Raw genomic sequence first — 22638 nt, 5'->3', positions numbered from 1 at the left:
TTGTTCTCTTAGAGGGCAGTGGTTATTCAGTGTTAGAATTCTTGCCTTTTATACAGAAGACCAAAGGAATCCTGTTGGCACTGTGGGTTAGGCACACCAGCTGATCCTTGGAAGAAAGTTGGGGCTATAAAGATACATCGCCTCAGAAACCCTACATAGGGTCACTGTGAGTTGGAACTGACAGAATGGCAGTGGATTTGGTTTTCTTTACGTGGGAGACCTGGGTTAGGTCCCCAGGCAGTGCGCCTCAGGTGCAACCACCACTTGTAGAGCCTTGGGTGCAGCTGTGATGCTCACAGGATGCAGCAGAGCTTCCACACTAAGACTGTGTAAGAAGAAATGTATGCACTGCTGTTGATAAATCAGCCATTGAAAACTCTGCGGAGCACCTTCAACTCTCACATACATGGGCTCGCCACTGAGTCTGAGTCAACTGGCTTTGCTTTTTGTTTTTTTCTTTTTACTGTTAGCTGCTCCATATTGTGCGTTTATGTGCCATCAGCGTTTATATAATTAACCCTTAGTTTGGAAAAGTGCCCCTCCCTCCCCAAAGTACAAGTAAAGAGAAGAAACCAATAAAACAGTGCAAACTATGCAAGGGATTATCACTTCAATAAATAAGCAAATCTGGAGTACTCTGAGAAGACAATCTAATGCAACAGGTGCCAGATATGCCCCTAGAGCCTCAGCCTCAGCATGGCCATGTTTGGCTTGAGGCAATCAGTGGATTGGGAGGCATGTGAAATAGAGATTGAGTCTAGTAAATACAAAATGAAATACCTGGTAAGCATAAGTAAGAGCGTTAAACTTGTACAGTTGAATTCTTGCAATCTGTAGAGGTATATCCAAAGTATGACTATAATTGATGGGAATCCTATGGTTTTATACCATGAAGTTTGGAAGACATGACTATTCCATACAAGATTCCCAGATCCCATGTCAGCAATGATTTGTTTAGAGCACAAAAGACCATTGTTATGTCTTCTTGTAGGATGTTAATCTTTGATCTGGTCTTCTTTCTGATTAGTCCCTCTAATTCTGCCCATGAATAACACCATAATTGAATTACACTGCTGACAATTCAAATTGAACTGTATTATTACTTAATTACATCTCTCTGCATGGCCCTGAGCAAATGCCACAGAGTCTGATTTTGCATAGAGCTTAATTTGTGGAATAACAGGTTCAGTGGCTGCTTCGAGGCCATACCTGGAGTAGCACCAGGGAGCCACGTGGTCAAGACACAGAGGACCATTATTCCTCTTTGCTGAGGTAGGAGGTTACTCATGCAATTAGTTATCTACCAACTGGACCCACAGATGAGAAACAGTTAATAGAATTGTTTCATGACAATTTTCTTAAAAAAATCTTACTCTGGGGTCTTCCTGGCAACTCTGATTCATGTCTGGGTTTGTAATAAAGATTGTTCAAGGGGCAGGGGAAGTTCTGATCAAGACTGAGATTATTTAAAGGCTGGTGATAAGTCTGTGCTCTGAACAGTCCTTAATTGGCCTTGGATCTGGTGTGGCACTATAAGATAAGCACTGGACTGTGAACCACAAGGTTGGCAGTTTAAACTCACTAGCCGCTCCTCGGAAACCGGACACTGGGACACTATGAGTCAAAACCAACTCGACAACACTTAGCAACAACAACAGTAACTTCTTCTTTGAGATTGGTCAGCATATTGCAGTAGTCAGTAATAGTATCGTTGTGTGCCAACAAAAAGACAACATTAAATCCACATGATTTATCAAGTGAGTTTTTATAACAACAGCCATTGAGTCGATTCCAACTTGTAATGATCCTATAGGACAGAGTAGAACTGCCCCAAAGGTTTTCTCCAGTTGTAATCTCTATGGGATAGGCCCTTGTGGTACAGTGATTAAAGGCTGGGGTACTAACATAATGGCCGGTGGTTCAAATCCTCTACTTGTGGCAGATGGGAACGATGAAGCAGTCTGCTTCCATAAATATTACAACCTTGGAAACCTGTTTGTTGTTTAGAGCCATCAAGTAGGTTCTGACTCCAGCTACCCTGTATAGGGTTTCTGTGGCTATAAATCTTTGTGGGAGCAGAAAGACTGATCTTTCCCCACAAACCTGCTGTCCAATGCTTATCCTACAGAGTTACTGTGCTTCCTGGAAACCCTATTGGACAGTTCTATTCTGTCCTATAGGGTACCTGTGTGTTGGAATTGACTTGACTGCCATGGGCTTTTGAAACAGATTATCAGGCCTGTTCTCCCATAAAGCTGTTGGATGGGTTCAAGCACTGACCTGTTGCTTAGCAACCAAGTGCTTAACCATTGAGCCCCAGGGCTCCTTAGAAGCAAAGTAGTGGGACCTGGTGATGGTGCTGGTTATGTGCTGTGGAGTCACTTCCGACTCATACAGACCCTGTACAGGGTTTCCAAGGATGTAAATCTTTACAGGAGCAGAAAGCCTCACCTTTCTCCTGTGGAACAGCTGGTAGTTTCAAGCTGCTGACCTGCTGACCGTGAGACTAGAAGCCCAACTTGTAACCTCTATTCTACCAGAGCTAACTTGCCTTTTTGCCATTCAGGATTTAGGTTAAGAAAACAAAACCTTGGTAGTATTTTGTTTAAGAAAGTGTCAAGAATGGAAGTTTGGGGATGTTTAGGGGAACTGAGAATACCAGAAAGATGTCTGTTGTTGCTAAGTGCCATTGAGTTGGTTCTGACTCATAAAAATTCTGTGTAGGGTTTCAAAGGAACAGCTCGTGATTTGAGCTGCTGATATTGCTGTTATGCTAGTCCAGTACTTGTCCTACAGTGCCACACCAGGACTCCAGAAAGATGCCAACTTGTGCTTCCTTGACTATGCAAAGTCATTCGACTGTGTGGATCATAGCAAATTATGGCCAACATTGTGAATAATGAGTATTCCAGAATGCTTGTGTTCATAAGGAACCCATGGTATTTGCAATTGCCTCATATACTTGCAAAAGTTGGGCAGTGAGTAAGGAAGACCATATAGAAGAGTCAAGGCATTTGAATTGTGGTATTAGGTTAAGAATATTGAAAGTCCCATGAACTACCAGAAGAACAAACAAGTCTTGGAAAAAAGAGGAAAGACCTCAAAAAGATGGATTAATAGTGACAGCAACAGTAGACTCAAACATAAGTTATGAGAATGGTGCAGGGCCCTTTTCTTCTTTTGTGCATAGGGTCTTGGAGTCAGAGTTGACTTCATAGCCCCTAACAACGGCAGCTGGAGAGCTGAGATATGTAAGAATACCCTCTGTATCTTGTTGTTAAGTGCCATCGAGTCGGTTCTGACCCATAGTGACCCTGTATAGGGTTTCCAAGAAGCGACTGGTGAGCTTGAACTGCCAGCCTTGCAATTCAAACTGACTTTGCAGTCCGGTGCATTAACCCACAGCACCACACACCAGGACTCCACCCTTTGTATAAAGAAGTCAAAATGACCCATTGTAACAATCACTGTTCAACAAGTACTATTCAGTTTTTGTCTTTCTTGCTGGCAGAGCTCATCCCCTATTCTATTACAGAAGTGTAGTGTAATTTTCTATTCTCTGGAAGAGTTTAGGAAAGATTGGAATTATTATTTGTTCCTTAATACTTGCTTTAGTTTTAGGAACTCACTTGCTAAACCATGTGGATTTAATGTTTTCTTTTTGTCCTAGTGATTGTGGACAGTCAGTTTTATATTTATTCTTGACTGAATTTTGGCAAGTTATATTTTTCTTGACATCGGTCAGTTTTACTGTGGTTTTAAATTTTATTAGCATAAAGTTGGCCATCATATTTTACCATGAAAGATCTGCTGAACTTGTATTATATCTGTTCTTGTTCCTAATGTTGACTATTTGTGCCTTCTCTCTGTTTTTTTTAAATCAGTCTTGCTAGAGATTCTTTTTTAAATTACTTTTAAAGAACACATTGAGTAATTGATCAGACTCCATTGTATGTGTGTTTGTGTCTGTGTTTTTTTTTAACTCTGTAAATATGTATATACTCATACCTACTAGTTGCCATTGAGTCCACTGCAATTCATGGTGACCCTGTGTGTGTAGGATTTTCAGTGACTGATTTTTCAACAGTAGATCACCAGAGATTTCTTCTGAGGCATCTCTGGGTAGACACAAGCCACCAACCTTTTGGTTAGCAGTGAGTAGGTTAACCTTTTTCATCAACCATAAATTCTGTGTATGTCTATATAACAACAACATATATATGTTACATGAGGGGGCTTCAAAAAGTTTATGGAAAAATGGAATTAAAAAGTAATGGAATTTTTCCATGGATGTTTTGAAGCGCCCTTGTATTTGATTTCCTTTATATCTGTTCTTTATCATTTTCTTTGCTACTTTCTTTAATGTATGTATTTCAGAACCCAATTTAAATATATATATATACACATTTAAATTTGACTTCGAACTTATTTGTGTTGCAGTTAAAGCAGTCTTTATGATGGTTATTTGAAATGTATTGATACATGATTATATGACCTGGATTAGAACAATGCCGGTTTTCATTAATGTTCCATGAATGCTGAAAAGGCATGTGCATTTTCCACTTGTTAGGTGCAGCGTTCTATATTTGCTCCTTACATCTAACTTGCTAATTGTTCTGTTTGACTCTTCTCAGTCCTTATGGATTTTTTCCTTTGTTTGCTTGATCCTTGTCAGTTTCAGAGAAATGTGTAAATGATTTATTCCACTAGATAGGCATGTTTTCCCTCATAATTCTGGATATTTTTGCCTTGCATATTTACATATTTTGGAGTGATGCGTTTGACTAAATGAATACGTGTTTAGAATCATGGCTTCCTGGTGAGTAGGAGCTTTGACCACTATCTAGTGATACCACTATAAATGTCTAGGAGTGGTTATTGCCTTAAAGAGTACTTTGCTTATATTAGTCTAGCTGCATGTTTTTGTTGTTGTTGTTAGGGTTTTCTTGGTATTATTTTCTTCCATCTTTTATTCCCATCCTTTTATTTTAGGGGTGTTTTGAGCATATTTATATTTTAACCCAGTTTGATAATATCTATGGCTGTTAAAGGAGCTTTAGTAGCGTACTGGTTATAAATCGGGCTGCGAACCGCAAGGTCAGCAGTTTGAAATAACCAGCTGTTCCGCGGGAGAAAGATGAGGCATTCTGCTCCGTAAAGATTTACAGCCTCGGAAACCCTGTACAGGGTCGCTATGAGTCAGAACCGACAACATGGCACACAGCCACCAGCCACCATGGCTGTTTTGGAGTCCTAGTATAGCACTCTAGGATAAGCACTGGACCATAAGGTCGGTTTGAACCTTGGGGTTCAAACTCACTATCTGCTCCTTGGAAACTCTGTACAAGGTTGCTGTGAGTCAGAACAGACCCAACAGCACTTAACAACAACATGACTAGTTTGAACCCTGTGGGGTAAGTGCTGGGCTGCTAACCACCAAGTCAGTAGTTCAAACCCACCAGCCACTTTGAGGGAGAAAGATGACATTTTCTGTTCCTGAACAGAAACCTTATACAGTGCCTTGGAAATCTTACACAGTGCCCCCGTGAGTCAGAATTGACTCAATGGCAGTGAGTAATAATATAACAAATGGTTTAGTCTATACCTTGTACGTTTCTTGCTCACACTCTGAGTCCCTCCCAGATCTACTGTAGCACTCTGGTCCATGTCATCTTTGCTCTGAAATATGAGTCTCCACCATTGCCAGAGGCTAGGTGGAAGAGAGACAGTGAATTGTGTACTGGCTTTCCCACTGAAGAGACACATTTATTGTCCAAAGCAAGTTATGTGACCATGAGGCACTTCAAGGGGCAGAACTGCAATCTTACTGTGACCTGAAATACAGGAGAACCAAAATGTTTATGAAAAACCCTAAAAATTACCATGTACATACTTTTTTTGATATTAAAAGTGATCATTAAAAGCTTTCCAATACTTAAATTTTATGTGGTCATATTCCAGCAGATAATCATTAAATTTTAGTATTGTCTCCTTAAAACAGATTCTCATGTGACTTCTATAAGAATCAAAATCTAGCAGTGGTTAAAGTGATTTGCTAGTGAAATGGTGTCAATCCAGGTTGCACACTAGAAGATGTTTCAATTAGAATCTTTGGAGGTGAAACCCAGTTGACAGTAGTTTTTAAAACTCCCCAGGTGATTTCAGTATGTCTCTAAGGTTGAAACCTGGCGTGAATCTAAATTCCCTAAATATTCTCTCCTAAGGAGCTCTGGTAGCGTAGTGGTTACGAATCGGGCTGCTAACCTCAAGGTCAGCTGTTGGAAACTACCAGCTGTTCCACAGGAGAAAGATGAGGCTTTCTGCTCTCATAAAGATTTGCAGCCTCGGAAACCCTGTACAGGGTCACTATGGGTCGGAACTGGCTCGATGGCACTTAACAAAAACAACAACAAGGAGCTCTGGTAGCGTAGTGGTTACGAATTGGGCTGCTAACCTCAAGGTCTGCAGTTGGAAACTACCGGCTGTTCCGCGGGAGAAAGATGAGGCTTTCTGCTACTGTGAAGATTTGCAGCCTCGGAAACCCCGTACAGGGTCGCTATGAGTCAGAACCAACTCTATAGTACTTAACAACAACAACAACATGGAGCCCTGGTGTGGTGCTATAGGGTAAGCAATGGACTGCTCACCACAAAGTCAATGGTTCAAATTCACCTAGCTGCTCCTCAGAAGCACTATTCAGGGTCACTTTGGAATCAGCTAGATGGCAACTTAACAACAACAATAACAACTTGGTTCACTAAGCGTCAGAATCGACTCCATGGCAACAAGTTTGTGTTAGTGTTTATTGTATCTTTTAATGCTGTTCTATTTATAGATATTAAGGTCCAGGTTTTCTTATTCTAATTGGCAGTTCTGTTTTGATTTGTTTTTCTCTGTGGTTGCAATTTTTTTGGTTAAGAGCAGGGAATAGTGCAGAGCATGAAACTGACCCTTCTGGGATGTTTTCCTTTGCTAAACTTGCCTGTGGTGCTGTGAGATAAGCACTGGTCAGCAAGGTTAGTTTGATGAACTGCAAGGTCTGCAATTCACACTTAACCAGCTGCTCCTTGGAAACCCTATAGGGTCACTACGATTCTGAACCGACTGGATGGTATTTAAAACAAGAGCAATACGCTTGCATACTAGAGTTTCAGCATTCTAGAAGATTCTGTGATTCTGTGTGTGCATGTGTTTATTTCTCTTTTTTTTTTTTTTTAATGTTTAACTTTTAAGTTGTACAGAGCGGAATATCAGTTTTGCATTTAGAAAATCTTTTAGTTCGTTTCATTCCATTGATTGCAATCTCCTCCATATACCATCAGTTAGCCTCTATTAATTCTTGCATTTCTCCTTGTCTTCTGCTACCTTCCTCTTTCATAACTTAAAAAAAAATAAATATGAAGGGATCCCTCTAGCGAATTTCAAACTTCTCAGGCCTCTCTATATGAACTAGACAACACTTGGAGACACTGTCTCCCCATTGTTGTTCTTAGGTGCCCTGGAGTCAGTTACCACTCATAGAGACATCCTGCTAGGAGTCTCATTTTCACCTTACTGTTTACTGTTTTCACAGCCCCTGGGAGCATTAAAACCCCAGGATCTACACCTAGGTTTTTGTTCCTGGGTTGCTCCGGAGTCAGTTTGAGCACCTCTGAGTTCCTTCTTATTTCTCGTCCCTATACAGTTTCTTTTTTCTCCTCAAGCTTGATTCTGCATTTAACACAAACAGAAAAAGGTATTATCTTTTAAGCTTTTCATTTTACTCATTGCGAGTGAAGGGCACCTCCTTTCAGTTTGGTCTGTCATGTTTGCCAAAAGTTTTCCCGTTTTGCAGTGCATGCTTTTTCTAGTCTATCACATGGCCTGCTCTGAAATTTTTTAAAAGGTGTGTTCTGTGAAAATACCACCATGTGTGTTTCCCTTTTCACTTATACAAGGGGAAAAGGAAAGCTGATCAAAGACCCAAGGAGGAAACCTAGCTGTGCCACTAACCCGTGACCTACCCCAATGAAGGTCTGAATTCGCCCATGTTGTCCAATCTCAGGTGGGGACAGCAGAACCTAGAGCACTTATGCAAAGCGAATCTCAAACTTGAATCTCTCGCTTTTTTTTTTTTTCCCCTCACTCATTAAAATTAAAGCTTAAAACTATGGTTATTCAATCTGTATTCTGAGCAAATAATTCAAGAAGCTGCATTATATGAAGAATGTGGCAGCAGGATTGGAAAAAGACTCATTTGTAACTTGCGATGATACAACCTTACTTCCTGAAAGTGAAGAGGATTTAAAGTACTTAACTGATGAAGGTCAAAGACTTCAGTATGAATTGTACCCTAATGAACAGAAAACAAAAATCCTTATAAATAAATAAAAAAATAACTTGGTTGATATTGTTAAGTGCCTTATGATAAGTAGAGAAAAGATTGAAGTTGGCAAAGACTTCATTTTGTTTGGATCCACAGTCAACAGACATGCAAGCAGCAGGCAAATCTGCTGCACGAGACCTCTTTAAAGTGTTCAAGAACAAAGGTATCTGTTTGAGGACTAATGTGTGTCAGGCCCAAGCCATGGTATTTTTTATAGCCTTGTATGCATGTGAAAGTTGGAGAATGAATAAGGAAGACTGTAGAAGAATTGATGCATTTGAGTTGGAGAAGAGTATTGAAAGTACCATGTACTGCCAGAAGAACAAAAAATTCTGTGTTAGTCGAAGTACAGCCAGATTGCGCCTTAGAAGCCAGGATGGTGAGGCGAGACCTTTGTCTTTCATACTTTGGACATATTATTAAGAGGGACCAGTCCCTGGAGAAGGATATCATGCTTGGTAGAGTGGAGGGTCATTGGAAAATAGGAAGAGCCTCCCAACAAGTTGGAATGGCACAGTGGCAGCAGCAATTAGCTCAAGTGTAACAATTGTGAGAATGGTGCCGGACCCAGCAGTGTTTCAGTCTGTTGTGCATAGGGTCTTGTGGAGAACCGGCCTCGACTGGGGGGTTCGGTTCATGAAGTTGGGAGCTCTGGCGGCGACAGAGACAGATAAACAGTACACACAAAGACGCAACGAGAGAAAACACAAAACACCCGGAGACCAAAGTGGATGCACCGGCAGCAGACAGATCCTGTATTGTAAACATCATGGCTATGCAGGCAGTACGCACACCTTGCCAACTGTAATGCCTGCCTGTAATGCATGCCCTGCAAGCCGTAACACATGCCCTGCAAGCCATAATGCATGCCCTGCAAGCCATAATGCACGCGGGCTTCAGTCTGTGCCTCCTTTTTATTTCAGGGAGGAGCTTTACACAAAGGAAGGCTGGGATTATTAAGACGGTACAGAAGTGAAATGTGATTAATCGTTCAAAACAGGACACAATGATTTACAGGAACAAATTCTAAAACATACATCACAAATTGTCTTGATAATCTAACATTCTTAATTTTCTAGAAATTCAAGCAAATTGTTATATAGTACTTCTTAGGTTCGAATCCCAAGGCAGCAACTCGAGGTTTCTCAAGCCTAATTAACATACCTATAGCACCTAATCTTCAGTAAGAAAAGGATTCAAAAGATCTGGAAGGAGTCCAGCTGTTTCAGCTACCTGGCCGAGGCTTGCAGGAGGAAGGAGGACGCCTAGGTTAATGGTCTGCACCTGGGGACGATTTGAGAAGGCTGTCGCTATTATTCTTTGAACAAAATCCCGGAAGTCGCCAATCTACTTTGGATGAATTCCTTAGGGGAATTTTCTCCAGAGTCTCTCAGCAAACTTGCCTTTGGAACTTTTTATAGCCTCGGCTTTAGGAGAGGTTTTTGGTTTAATATTAATATTGTACATGGATACTAAGAGCTCATGTATTAAGTAAATACCCAACATAACTGAATAACTTGATAAAGAACAGTTTTGCCATGCTTGCCAGGTGGCCAGAGTTTGTTCCTCAGAGAGATTTTGTTCTCAGAACCTTAAGCACTGCCAACACAGTGGAGACATTGAGAGAGGCATATAAGAAACCCTTTTCTCAGCAGCTACAATTACTGATGTTTGAGTGATAGGACTAAAGAAGATTATACAGAGCTAGCCCAACAGTGAGTTCGTAAAAGCCAATGAACCCGGGACATCCGGAGGTTACTTCCTTGGGCCCTCAGGGTCCCTGACTAGCCATCCTGAGTGGAGCCATCGTGTAGGATTTTCGTCCATGACATAGGGCCTCAACACCTCAGTGATCGCGGTCCCCAACAGGGTCTCTATGAAATGGAATGACTCTCAGCATCTAACAACAGCAACAAAACTATGGTTATCAAAGTAATACAAAATTATCCACAGTTTTACCCTCTAGATGCAAGATAAGGCAAAAAGTGTTATACTAAGGTGCCAGTTTATACATGTATGGGTTTATTATAAATAAAACATTTTTAAACATGTCTGTGTGATCAGTGGATGACTGTAGACAAGCTCTCTACTTATGCACTTGTCTTAGTCTCCTTAAATGTTGCCGAGTTGGTTCCGACATAGTGACCTTGTATAAGGTTTCCTAGGAGTGGTGAGTTTGAACTGCTGACCTTGTGGTCTAGTGCTTATCCTACAGTGCCACACCAGGACTCCATAAGGGTGCCTTCAAAAAAAGGTCCAATCAAATGAGTGCCTTCTGAGGAAATCTGCTGGGCCAGTTTAATTCAAGGCTAACAGGTCAGCTCCGAATATTATGATGACGGTACTGTGGGATACCAAAGGGGTAATCTTATAGATTTTATTGAAAGACACAGTTTGCTCTTGGGGCTTATTATGAATAAATTTAAAGAAAACGGAAAACTCCATTGGTGGGAAAAAGGCCAGGAAAGTTGCACTGAGGATTTTTTTTTTCCATCACAAAAAATCACCTGCTCATTCTTTATGGAAAGCAGGATTTGTTCTGCTAGCATTTCATTGGGAAAGCTTACCCTGAATTGGGCTGCGAACCGCAAGGTCAGCAGTTCAAAACTACCAGCTGTTCCACAGGAGAAAGATGAGACTTTCTGCTCCTGTAAAGATTTACAGCCTCAGAAACCCTGTGCAGGGTCGCTATGAGTCGGAATCGACTCCACGGCACACAGCCACCACCACCACCCCATCCACTTTGTGATTCTGATCATGTGCTGTCAAACTACTTCTTACTCCCCAAACTCAAAGAACATGTAAAAGGAACATAATTTGAGTCTCTGAAGGATGCCCAAAACTACCGTTTTGGCATGGTGTCAATTGAAGAGCACAGAATTCTTTAGGGACGATGAAAACACTGCCTTCAGAAGTGCATAGATGTAGATGGAGAATATGTTGAGAAACAATAATTTCATACTTTGACATTTTTTAAGTAAAGGGTTTTATTTTATAGCAATGCTTTTTGACGTATCCTCATATAAGCATTGTCAACATTTGTGTATTCTCTCTATTTACACATCTTTGTAACCACATGTGTTTTTCTTTCAAACCAGCTCTGCCTAAGGTTGTTAAGTGCCATGGATTTGGTTTTGACTCATAGCAACCCTGGAGGGTTTCTGAGGAATGGCTGGTGGATTTGAACCTGTAGTTCTCAGTCCAGTACTGTTCCTACAGTGCCATACAGTATAAGGCGAACATTTTCCCATGCTACTGGCTTTCTAGACAAAAATTTTTTTTGGCTACAGAACAATGTACTGGATTGCAAAGTCAGTTTAAGTCTCAAGATCAGTGGTTTAAACCTACCAGCCAATCCTAGGAAACCATATACAGGGTCACTATGAGTTGCAACCAGCTCGAACACATTTAACAACAGCAGAAAGATTCAAAACAAAAACAAACCCTGTGAAACATAGTTGTACTCTGACACACATGAGGTTACCATGAGTCTGAGTCTACTTGATGGAATTTAAAAGCATTTACTTTATTCTTTGAATGCCCCGCAAGTTAAGTAATCATTCATCTCGTGGACATTTTTCCCTTTATTTTTCACAATTGAGACACACTGTATATCATTCTTACATAGTAAGCTTCCATACATGTCTGATTGTATTTCCTTAGGATAGATTTCTATAATTGAAATTGCTAAGTCAAAAGATAATGAGTATTTTTTATCCTATCTCGCCAAACTGATTTTCAAGTGGTTAAGTTAGTTCTTTTTGTTCATTAATGACATATGAGAGCTTGCCAACAGTGCATATTATTGCATTTTCAACTTCAAAATTTCATAAGTGACATGCACACCCATGTGCATTGCAGTATTCATAATAGTAAAAAAATAGGAACAACATAAGTGTCCATTAATGGATGAATGGATAAACAAAATGAACATACTTACAATGGTATGCTATGCAACAATAAAGAATGAGTCTGCAAAGCATAATGTGAATGAATCTGGCAGTCATTATACTGACTGACATAAGTCAATCACAAAAGGACAAACATTGTATAATACCACTTTTATAATGTCACAAATAGGTCCACACAGAAAACAACATTTTTGATTGTTACCATGGATGGAAGTAGTGGATGGGCAGGAAGGTAGTTGTTAAGTGCCGTCATGTAAGTTCTGACTCATAGCGACCTTGTGTAGGGTTTCTGAGGAGTGGCTGGTAGGTTTGAACCACCAACCTTGCAGTTAGCAGTCCAGTGCTTATCCTATAGGGATAGGCAATTCACAATGCAAAGGAAATCACAGCATAACCAAAGTACATGAAGGCACTGAGAGGTATGCAAGAATAAAGGAAAATTGGAGTCCTGGTGTGGTGCTGTAGGATGAGTACTGGACAGCTGACTGCAAGGGCCGCGATTCAAACCCAGCAGCCCCTTCTCCAAAACCCTCTTCAGGGTTGTTATCAGTTGGAACCAACTTGATGGCATGTAACAACAACCCTAGATTCTATAACATATACAATCTTGCACTGGCTACATAGGTAGGTAGATATGCCATGCAGTTGTTGGAGGACATATGGGAGTAGCAACTGGTGGATTTGAAATGCTGACCTTGCAGTTAGCAATCCAGTGCTTATCTTACAGTTCCACACCAGGGTCCCATTGTCTGTACTAAGGGCTCCAAAAAGTTGGTGGAAAATGGAATTAAATGATAGTGGAATTTTTCCATGAACTTTTTGAAGCCCCTTTGTAGATCCATATGTATATATATCACATAGAAGGCTCAGTTAGGAAAAATTCTTGACATATCCAAATACCTTGTGGGACTGAGTTACTAGACTTAAAGGCTAAGAACCATTGTCTTGGGGGACATTTAGGTCAACTGGCATGATATATATAGTTCTTAAAGGTAATGTTGTACATCCTACTATTTGGTGAATAGTGTCTGAGGTCTTAAAAGCTTGTGCACTGCCAGCTAAGGTACAACAGGTCTCCTCCTGTATCAAAAGAGAGTGAAGAAAACCAAAGACTTAAGGACATAGTCTGCAGGCCTAATGACCCAGACAATCCTTAGCCTCCTCTAGCCTAAGACCAGAACTGGACAGTACCCAGCTCCCTCTACTGACTGTTCTGACCAGGAACACAGTAGAAGGCCATGGCTAGAATGGGAGAAAAATGTAAAACAAAATTCATATTCATAAAAAGCACCAAACTTGACTGGACTGATAGAGACTGGAGGAACCAGAGAGATACCTGACTAACCAGAGTTGAAGCCAGTCCTGGAGATCACCTTTCAGCCAAATAATATATCAGCCAGAGAATAAACAGTAACATCAAAGAGAAGTGTGCTCCCTAAAACAGTCAGCCAAACAACCAAATGGGTAATGTTTGTCCAAAAGCAAAAATGAAAGGCAAGGTAGGTGCAAGGAAACTGGGCAGCTGGAAATGGCAAGAGTGCTGTATATTGCGGAGATAGCCATCAATGGCCCTGAATAGTTTGTGCATACATTGTTGAATGGGAAACTAGTCTGCTGTGTAAGTATTCCCCCGGAACACACTAAAATGCTGAACAAAACAAAAAACCACAGGTGAAAGAATGAATATAATTTAAAATGTTCTATGTGCTAGTGAAAAAAAAACATTTTCCATATTTTTATTGTCTGCTTATATTGTTTTATTTGAAAAAGCCTTGTATTTACTCTGTGGGACATTTTTCTTAACGATCTATGAGGCTCTTTTTCATTAAGGATGTATTGATCTTTTGTTATAATTGTTATAAGTAGGTTTTTCAAGCTGTAATTTATCTTTTAATTTTTATTATGTTTTTCATGTTCCAGGTGTTATTTGTATGTAGTCAGATTTATTACTTTCCTTACTTACATCATCTTCAGTTGCTTTTGTGCTTATAAAATCCATCTCTGAATCAATTTTAACCTATTTTCTCTGTTCTGTTCTTATGATTTCATTTTTCACATGCAGTCCTTATCTGTCTTAATTTTATTTTGGGGTATGATCAAAATAAAGATCTCATTTTTTTATAAGAAGAATTTTAACCATGGTTCTTAATATTGCCTGGGTAAATTCCTGTTGATTACACAGCTCAGAATGCTCTTGGTTTTTGTACACCTATTGTTATTATCTATTGCTCTGCAGCAAATTATCCCAAAATGTGGCACCCTGAAAAATAACAACATGTATTAGGTCTCAGTTTCTATAGATCAGGATTTGAAGAGTGGTGTAGTTGGGTAGTTTTGGGTCTCTCATGTAAAAATGTAAATGTAAAAATGTCAGCCAAGGCTACAGTCATCTGAAGGCTTGACTGGGTAGAGGATCTGCTTCCATCCTGGCTCACTTGCATGGCTGCAGGTAGAGGACTTCAGCTCCTTGTTGGCTGTTGGTAGTAGCCATGGTTCCTTACCACATGGACTTCTCTATAGGGCTGCTTGACTGTCCTCACACATAGCAGCAGGCTTTCCCCAGAATCGTGGTCCAAGAGGGAGAGAACAAGGTAGACCTATGATGTCTTTTATGACCTTGCCTTGAAAGTGACATTCCTCCATCACTTCTGTCATAATATACTAGTCACACAGACTAAACCTTGATATTATATGGGGGAAGGCGGGTGGTGAGCTCCATGAGGGCCTGAATATCCAGAGCAGGAGTCAGAGGGGGCCTCTTAGAGGCTGTTTACCATATCTTCTAGGAGATAATTTAGGGTTATTCAATCACCCCTTGTATTGATGCCTTTTCTATTTATTCAGTATCATTTACATCCCCAAGCCCAAGAGAACCATTGAGAAGTTTCTTCTTCACTTAGATTTCTTTCGTAAGGTCATATCTAGTTGTTAGCTTTAAAATCAAGTGGAGCTTGTCATCTCGGACTTTGCTGTCACGGCCAATACAACTAAGGAGCTCTGGTAGCACAGTGGTTACTAGTCGAGTTGCTAACCTCAAGGTTAGCAGTTCAAAACTACAAGCGGTTCTGCAGGAGAAAGATGAGGCTTTCTGATCCCGTAAAGATTTGCATCCTCGGAAACCCTGTACAGGGTCACTATGAGTCGGAAGAGACTCCAGGTCACACCAGCACCAGCACCACCACACCACTTCAACTAGATTTTGGGCCAATTATTATGTTGTTATCTTTTTACTTCCTTCATCTAGCATTTATTGACTATCTGTTTTGATAATGAAAGAAATACTAATTTCAAAAGAAATAGAAATGAAAGTCACCTGTTGCTGTCAAGTTGATTCTGACTTACGGCAACCCCATATGTTATAGAGTTGAACTGCTTCATAGGATTTTCTTGGTTGTAGCCTTTATGGAGGACTTTCAAGCTCACCAGCTGCTCTTTGGAAACACTATATAGGGTCGCTATGGGTTGGAACCAACTCAGCGGCACTTACTAACAACAACAAGTGGTGTGGCCTGTTGGATAAGCACTGGGCCACAAGGTCGGTGGTTCAAACTCACCAGTCTCTCCTCGGAAATCCTATATAGGATCACTATGAAGCATAACAGACTCGTTGGCACTTAACAACAACAAAATCTTTATGGAAGCAGATTTCTAGGTCTGTCTTCAGTGGTTCTGAGAGTAAGTTCAAACTGCCAGTGTTTAAACTTGTTGCTGTTGTTAGGTGCCATCGAGTCAGTACAGACTCATAGTGACCCTATGCACAACAGAACAAAACACTGCCCAATCCTGGACCAACCTCACAATTGTTGCCACTCTTGAGCCCATTGATGCTGCCATTTGGCCAATACATCTCGCTGGGGTCTTCCTCTTTTTCTCTGACCCGCCACCTTACCAAACATGATATCCTTCTCCAGCAACTGGTCCCTCTTGACAGTATGTCCAAAGTATGAGAGACAAAGTTTGGTCATCTTGGCCTCCAAGGAGCACTCTGGCTGCACTTCTTCCCAACACAGATCTGTTGGTTCTTTTGGTAGCTCATAGCACTTTTAATATTCTCCTCAAAACCATAACTCAAAAGCATCAGTTCTTCTACGGTCTTGCTTATTCACATTCACTGTCCAGCTTTTGCATGCATATGAGGTTATTGAAAACACCATGGCTTGTGTCAGGCGCACCTTAGTCCTCAAGCTGACATCTTTGCTCTTCAACTCTTTAAAAAGTTCTTGTGCAGAAGATTTGCCTAATGCAATACGTCGTTTGATTTCTTGACGACTGCTTCTGTGAGTGTTGATGTTGTTGTTATGTGCCGTGGAGTTGGTTCCGACTCATAGCGACCCTGTACAGGGTTTCTGAGGCTATAAATCTTTACAGGAGCAGAAAGCCTCAATTTTCTCCTGCGGAACAGCTGGTAGTTTCGAACTGCTGACCTTGTGGTTTGCAGCCCAATTCATAACCACTACGCTACCATAGCTCCTTGATAGTTGATCCAAAAAGAATGAAGTCCTTGACAACTTCAATCTTTTCTCAGTTGATAAGAATGATGTTTATTGGTCCAGTGGTGAGGATTTTGTTTTCTTGACACTGAGATGCAATCCATACTGAAGGCTGTGCTCTTTGACCTTCATCAGTAAATATTTAAGTCCTCTTCACTTTCAGCAAGGAAGGTTGTATCATCTGCCTATCGCAGGTTGTTAATGAGTCTTCCTCCAATCCTGATGCCATATTGTTCTTCATATAACCCAGCTTCTTGGATTATTTGCTCAGCACACAGGTTGAATAAGTGTGGTGAAAGAATACAACCCTGTCGCACACCTTTCTTAATTTTAAACCATTCAGTGTGCCCATGTTCTGTTCGAACAACTGCCTCTTGGTCCATGTACAGATTCCTCATGAGCACAAATAAGTGTTCAAGAATACTCATACTTCGTAGTGTTGTCCATAACTTGTCATGATCCACACAATTGAAAGCCTTTGCATAGTCAATAGAACACAGGTAAACATCTTCCTAGTATTCTCTGCTGTCAACCAAAATCCATCAGACCTCATTCCACATCCTCTTCTGAATCCAGTTTGAACCTCTGGGAATTCTCTGTGAATGTATGCTTGCAGCCATTTCTGTATTTCCTTTAGTAAAACTTTGCTCACATGGGATAGCAAAGATGTTTTCCGACAATTTCTGCATTCACCTGTCTTTGGAATGCGCACAAATATGAATCACTCCTAGTCAATCGGCCAGATAGTTATCTTCCAAATTTCTTGGCATAGATGAGTGAGTGCCTCCACTGCCGCCTCACTTTCTTGAAAGATTTCAGTTTTTATTCCATCAATTCTTGGTGCCTTGTTCTTTGTCAATTCCTTCAATGCATCTTCCGTCCGTATCATTGACTCTTGATCATATGCTACATCTTGAAATTGTTGGACATCAACCATTTTCTTTTGTTACATTGACTGTGTATCCCTTCCATCTGAGCACAAGTAATTTGCATCAACCAAAAAACATGCACAGATACCCATATACACAGCCAGGTAGGGAAGAATCCCAAAGCTTTAGGTTAAGGAGGTTACCAGCCAGGGAAAGAGACTTGTCTAGAGTCACAGAGTGATAGACAGTTCTTTCCCTTTATCCTTCCTCCTCCCAAGCTTAACTCATTTTAACTTTATAAAGTAGCTGATGTAAAAATACGTTTAATTTGAGTGAAACTGGATGGATATGTGTTGAAATTAGAGGGTGTCAGAATGAGGAGGAATTACTCGGCAGTTGTTTGAAGGTGGGAGTCTTACTCTGATTTTGCTCACTTCCCTCCTTGAAAACTGGATATGTAGTGAGGGTAATTGGGCAGTTTCCTGAGTCCCCAAAGCCACGGCTTTGCTTGTGGATTGTGATCCATGTTTCTCTGTAACATGTACTTTCAGAAAGAAAACCAGCAATCAAGTAGTAATTGTTTCCCTCTGTGTAGAATTTTCATTCCAAAAGTCTGCCAAGTGGGAAAAGTTGGTCCTTGGGAATTTGAAGGGAATGAGGCGTCAGGCCTGCACTGTAACCTTGGATGTGGTGACCCTACAGCTCTCATTTTCCAGTAGAGTCCTGATTTCAAATATTTCATCCTATTTGCCGTATAAACAATCTAACTGTCTTAGAAATTCCACCAAGGAAAGTGTTTCTTATTGATAAAAGCAGCAAAGGATTCCTTTGCTAGACTATGCTGTCCCCATTTTGGTTTTAAAAAAATGCATCACTCTGTTTATGCAAAGAAGACTTTATTTTATTTTAAAGTAGTAGAATTTAGAAAGATAGAAAGTTCTATTTGGGTAATATGTAATTTGAAAGGTGTGGCCCACTAGCCCAGGATTGTAAGGAAACCCAAGTGCTTTTCCATTCTAGCTGCTCAGCTAAGCACGAGTGCAGGCATTGAGTCAGTGCCCTGTTCACCTTCTACTGGCTACAGGGCATGATGCTAACACTCAGCCAAATATGATGTGGACTTCTCCATCCAAGACCTCACAGCCCAGACTATGGAGATGACATCCAGATAAACAGCAATTCAGACAAGTTTAAAACTGTAAATATATCTAGGGATAGAGAGAGCTTTCAATTGGGAAGTTTCAGAAAAATATCAATTCATGAAACCTATATCAAAATGGTAATTTTAATTGTTGTTTTCTGTGTAACAAACCATCCCAAAATACAGTGGCTTAAACACCACCCCACTGACTTGGGCCAACTGCCATGATTTGGGTAGTGCTTAGCAGGATGGCTCATTCCTGCTCTGTACAGTCTGAGCTGTGTGGCTTGTCTGGTGCTGGAGTACACAAGATGGCTTCACATGTTTATCATTGCAGCGGGGTTGGCTGGAATGGTTAGGGCTGTCTCTGTAGCAGAGTAACTGGACTTTGTTTACATGGTGGTTTGCAAGAGTAAAGGTAGACGCTGTCGGACCTCTTAAGGCCCAGGTCCACTTCTGCTGCAGTCTACTGATCAGAGCCAGTCACTAGGCCAGCCCAGGGTCAAGAGTCAGCTCTTGGTGGAAGGAGTGACAAATGCATACACCACCATGGTAAAAAAGTGAAAGGATTTTTGGTGGCCATCTGTGCAAACAACCTACCACATTCATTTAAAAATATAAATCTATTAATCTAATAGAAGAAGAAGAATAGCATCTCATGTAACTTGCATGCTTTGGGTTATTGGTAAATGTTGGTCTGTGTTTTCCCCTGTTGTCTAAGTGTGTGAACTTCTGTATCCCTATGGGTAGTCATCCTCCTCTGACATTCTTCTTCTGAATGCTACTGAGATTCCCACCTCTCTCTTATTATAGGCACTAAAACAGGTACAGATATTAGTGATGGTGCCTGTGAGCCTGGCTTGTCTTCCCCGGTCTCCTACACGAATCCCTTCCCAGTGCTCCATCTCGTCGAGGACTTGAGGCTGGCCCTGGAGATGCTGGATCATCCTCAGGAGAGAGCAGCCCTCTTGAACCAGATTCCAAGTTCAACAGCTGCCTATATAAAGAAGTGGCTTGAGGAGAGCTTGGTGAGTAGTACCATAACTTGTTTGAGAAACCACTGAGGAACATATATAGGTAATCTGTGGAATTGCATCACTGACTGGGGCTGCTGCTTCAACTGTACACCTCCTGGCCTGGCCTTTTTCGGCTCCCCATTGTTGTCTCCCACTGGATGGTCCTTCCTGGGAGCGTAGAGCCTAATCAAGAAAGGTAAGCTGGGCATTTTACCTGCCTTTGCTCTACTAGAGTCCTTTCTTCTGAGAAAAGGAAATCAGGGAGAGGAAAGAACAAGCATGGAGGTTTCCCCCGGGATTACATGTACTGGTCACTAAATTGTATCTCTGCTGGTATCTTTATCCTTGGTTAGATACCTCTGTCCTTTATTTCTCACCACAAACTAGAGCCAGGTCATGTCATACATTGCTTTACTTCTGCTGAGACCCTTCAGGTATCCTTGCTTTGGAACTACTTCCTGTCTCTCAAGTGGAATGTAGATTTCTGAACTCTTCTTCTGCTCTCTCTCAGTCAAGCCACAGACCTGCTAGAAGCAGATTGATTATCAGAGCTGAAAACATGGGCTAACGGACAAACCACTTTAGAAGGCTCTCCTAGTTCTACAAGGGGAAGAAATAGAACTGGACCTGTGTTATCCAGAGTATGTAGAAAAAGAAACTCATGGACTATATCAGTCAAGATGGTTTTTGGCTCCAAGAAAATAAACCAAGTACTACTGGTTTTTTTTAAATGTTTTATTGTAAATTATGTGTAAGTTTCCATGGGAGAACATTAGCTTTACATTCATCCTATTGTAATATCGTCATTGCCATGGTTACAGTCCCCTCCATGCATCATCAACCAACCAGAGGGTATACCCTGCAAGCCTGTCTCCTCGTCCTCAACACACAGCCCCTCTCCCTCCCTGGGTCTAGAGTCCCCAGCTGTTCTATCTCTCAACATCATTGTCTCTGTCTCCATCTCTAGCATCACTGCTTCTCTGGGTAGGGTCCCGCTTTCTGCTATTCTCTCTTGATGGTCCTAGGGATCTCTGCTCCTGGAGTGCAATCTCCTGGAGTCAATCACTTCCCTCCTTTTGCTACAAAACATCTACCTTTACATTTCCAACCCTCACAGTCAGTCCTAATAACAATTGTTGACTATTGTATCACAAGAGTCCTATCCCTTTCATCAGCTCTGCCCAGACAGATTGGATACTACTCAGTGGAGATTCTACCTTCCTCTGCACCCTCTGGATCTAGGCTGCCTCTTTAAAACTTGTAAGCCAATCACTTCTTGCTTTTGTAGCCCCCCTATTTTGGGTAGCCAATGTCCAAGTTGCCTATCCTTGTCTACTCTGTGTATGAAGGGGTGTGGTGGTGGGAATGATCCTCACTGTAAAGATTTGTTCCCTCTTTTGAGCTACTGCATCCATAGGTGTAGGTCAAGTCCATCAAATTGTATCAGATTACCCTTTTTTTTTTCTTTTCTTTCTTCTTCTAATTGAGCTCTGATCCTCCAGTCATTGAAGCCAGGTCAAGTGGGTATTATCTGCAAGTGTGCGTGTTCTTATGCATATGTCCTCTCTTCTTATCAGTTTGATGCTTCACTCTCTACTCTAGTCCTCTGTGTCTATGTCATTGACTCTGGGCCTAAGAGTTCCCAGGTCTTGCCACACTGCTGGTCAACCAGGTCTCCACCCAGGTTCACAGGAGTCTATTGAACCTTGTAGGGCTTAGCTTGCAGCTTCATTGCTGTTTTTCCCTCACTTCCCCTTATTGGTAACGGATGTGGTCACCAAACTGAGCGCATGTCTGCTTGTGTATTTCCATTGAGTCTTAGTCTTGGAAGGGGGTTTTCTCTGAGGGCACCTGACCACTTGCCTTGATGTTTTCTGGGTGAGCAACTTGCTTGTTCTTGTAGTAATCAGTCGGACTGCAGTTACTGTTTTCTATTTTTCCTGTTGGTCTTTCTTTCACGAAGTATCTTCTGTTCTTCTAGCCGCTCCTGGCTGGTCTTCTTGTCTTTTCAAGTGGAAATTTTCCACCTCAGAAGATTCTGGATGGGGTTCAAGATTCCACCTATGGTCTTATGTAATGCAGAAGCTCTGCAGGAAGCCTCCTTCACTGGGCATGTTGTAGCCCCATTTTAGGTATTCCTATCAATTATAGGCAAAAGACAGACTTACAAGCTTTCCATGGTGATATTTCTGGCTATTCCTTTCTTTCCCCCTCAACTGTCTATTTTATAATGTTATGTCAGGGAAACCAAGATTCAAAGACAACCAAGCATCTTAACATTATTTCTCCCCTTTTGCCCATTCCAACAATGTCTCAATCCCTGTATCTCAGAGCCCTGTTGTTCCAAGGTTGTGCATGCATCGGTATTTACCTCTGTCCCACTTAGCCCATGCAAACCTGCTTAATTCCTCAGAGGGAAGGCTTTCAGTTTCTCTTCATAGAGAAATGTAGGCTGTTGGTTTTGTATATATACTGTAAATTGTGTTGAGGAATTTCCCTTCAATTCCTTTGTTGAGTATTTTTATTAGGAGTGGATGTTGGATTTTATCAAACGCCTTTTCTGCATCAATTGATATGATCATGTGGTTCTTTTCTTTTTTCTTATTTATATGGTGGATTACGTTGATCCTTTTTCTAATGCTGAACCATCCTTGCATCCCTGATATGAATCCCACTTGATCATGACGTATTATCTTTTTGATGTGCTACTGGATTCTGTTGGCTAGAATTTTTTTTGAGAATTTTTGCATCTGTGTTCATGAGGGATATTGGTCTATAAACTTAGTAACGTCCTTCCCTGGTTTTGGCATGAGGGTTTTGCTTGCTTCATAAAATGTATTAGGAAG

General features: G+C 41.1%; 1 protein-coding gene across 1 annotated transcript in view; it reads left to right on the top strand.

The window, feature by feature from the left end:
* Nucleotides 1–22638, top strand: part of PPFIBP2 (PTPRF interacting protein, binding protein 2 (liprin beta 2)) — a 193329-nt gene that overhangs the window by 48731 nt on the left and 121960 nt on the right. Inside the window, exon 3 of the mRNA XM_006870161.1 lies at nucleotides 19590–19804. Coding sequence (XP_006870223.1) covers nucleotides 19590–19804 — 215 coding nt within the window. The remainder of the gene's footprint in view (nucleotides 1–19589; nucleotides 19805–22638) is intronic.

Source organism: Chrysochloris asiatica, unplaced genomic scaffold (assembly GCF_000296735.1).
Source record: "Chrysochloris asiatica unplaced genomic scaffold, ChrAsi1.0 scaffold00140, whole genome shotgun sequence".
Taxonomy (NCBI): Eukaryota; Metazoa; Chordata; class Mammalia; order Afrosoricida; family Chrysochloridae; genus Chrysochloris; species Chrysochloris asiatica.
This window is presented reverse-complemented; position numbering and strand designations above follow the sequence as displayed.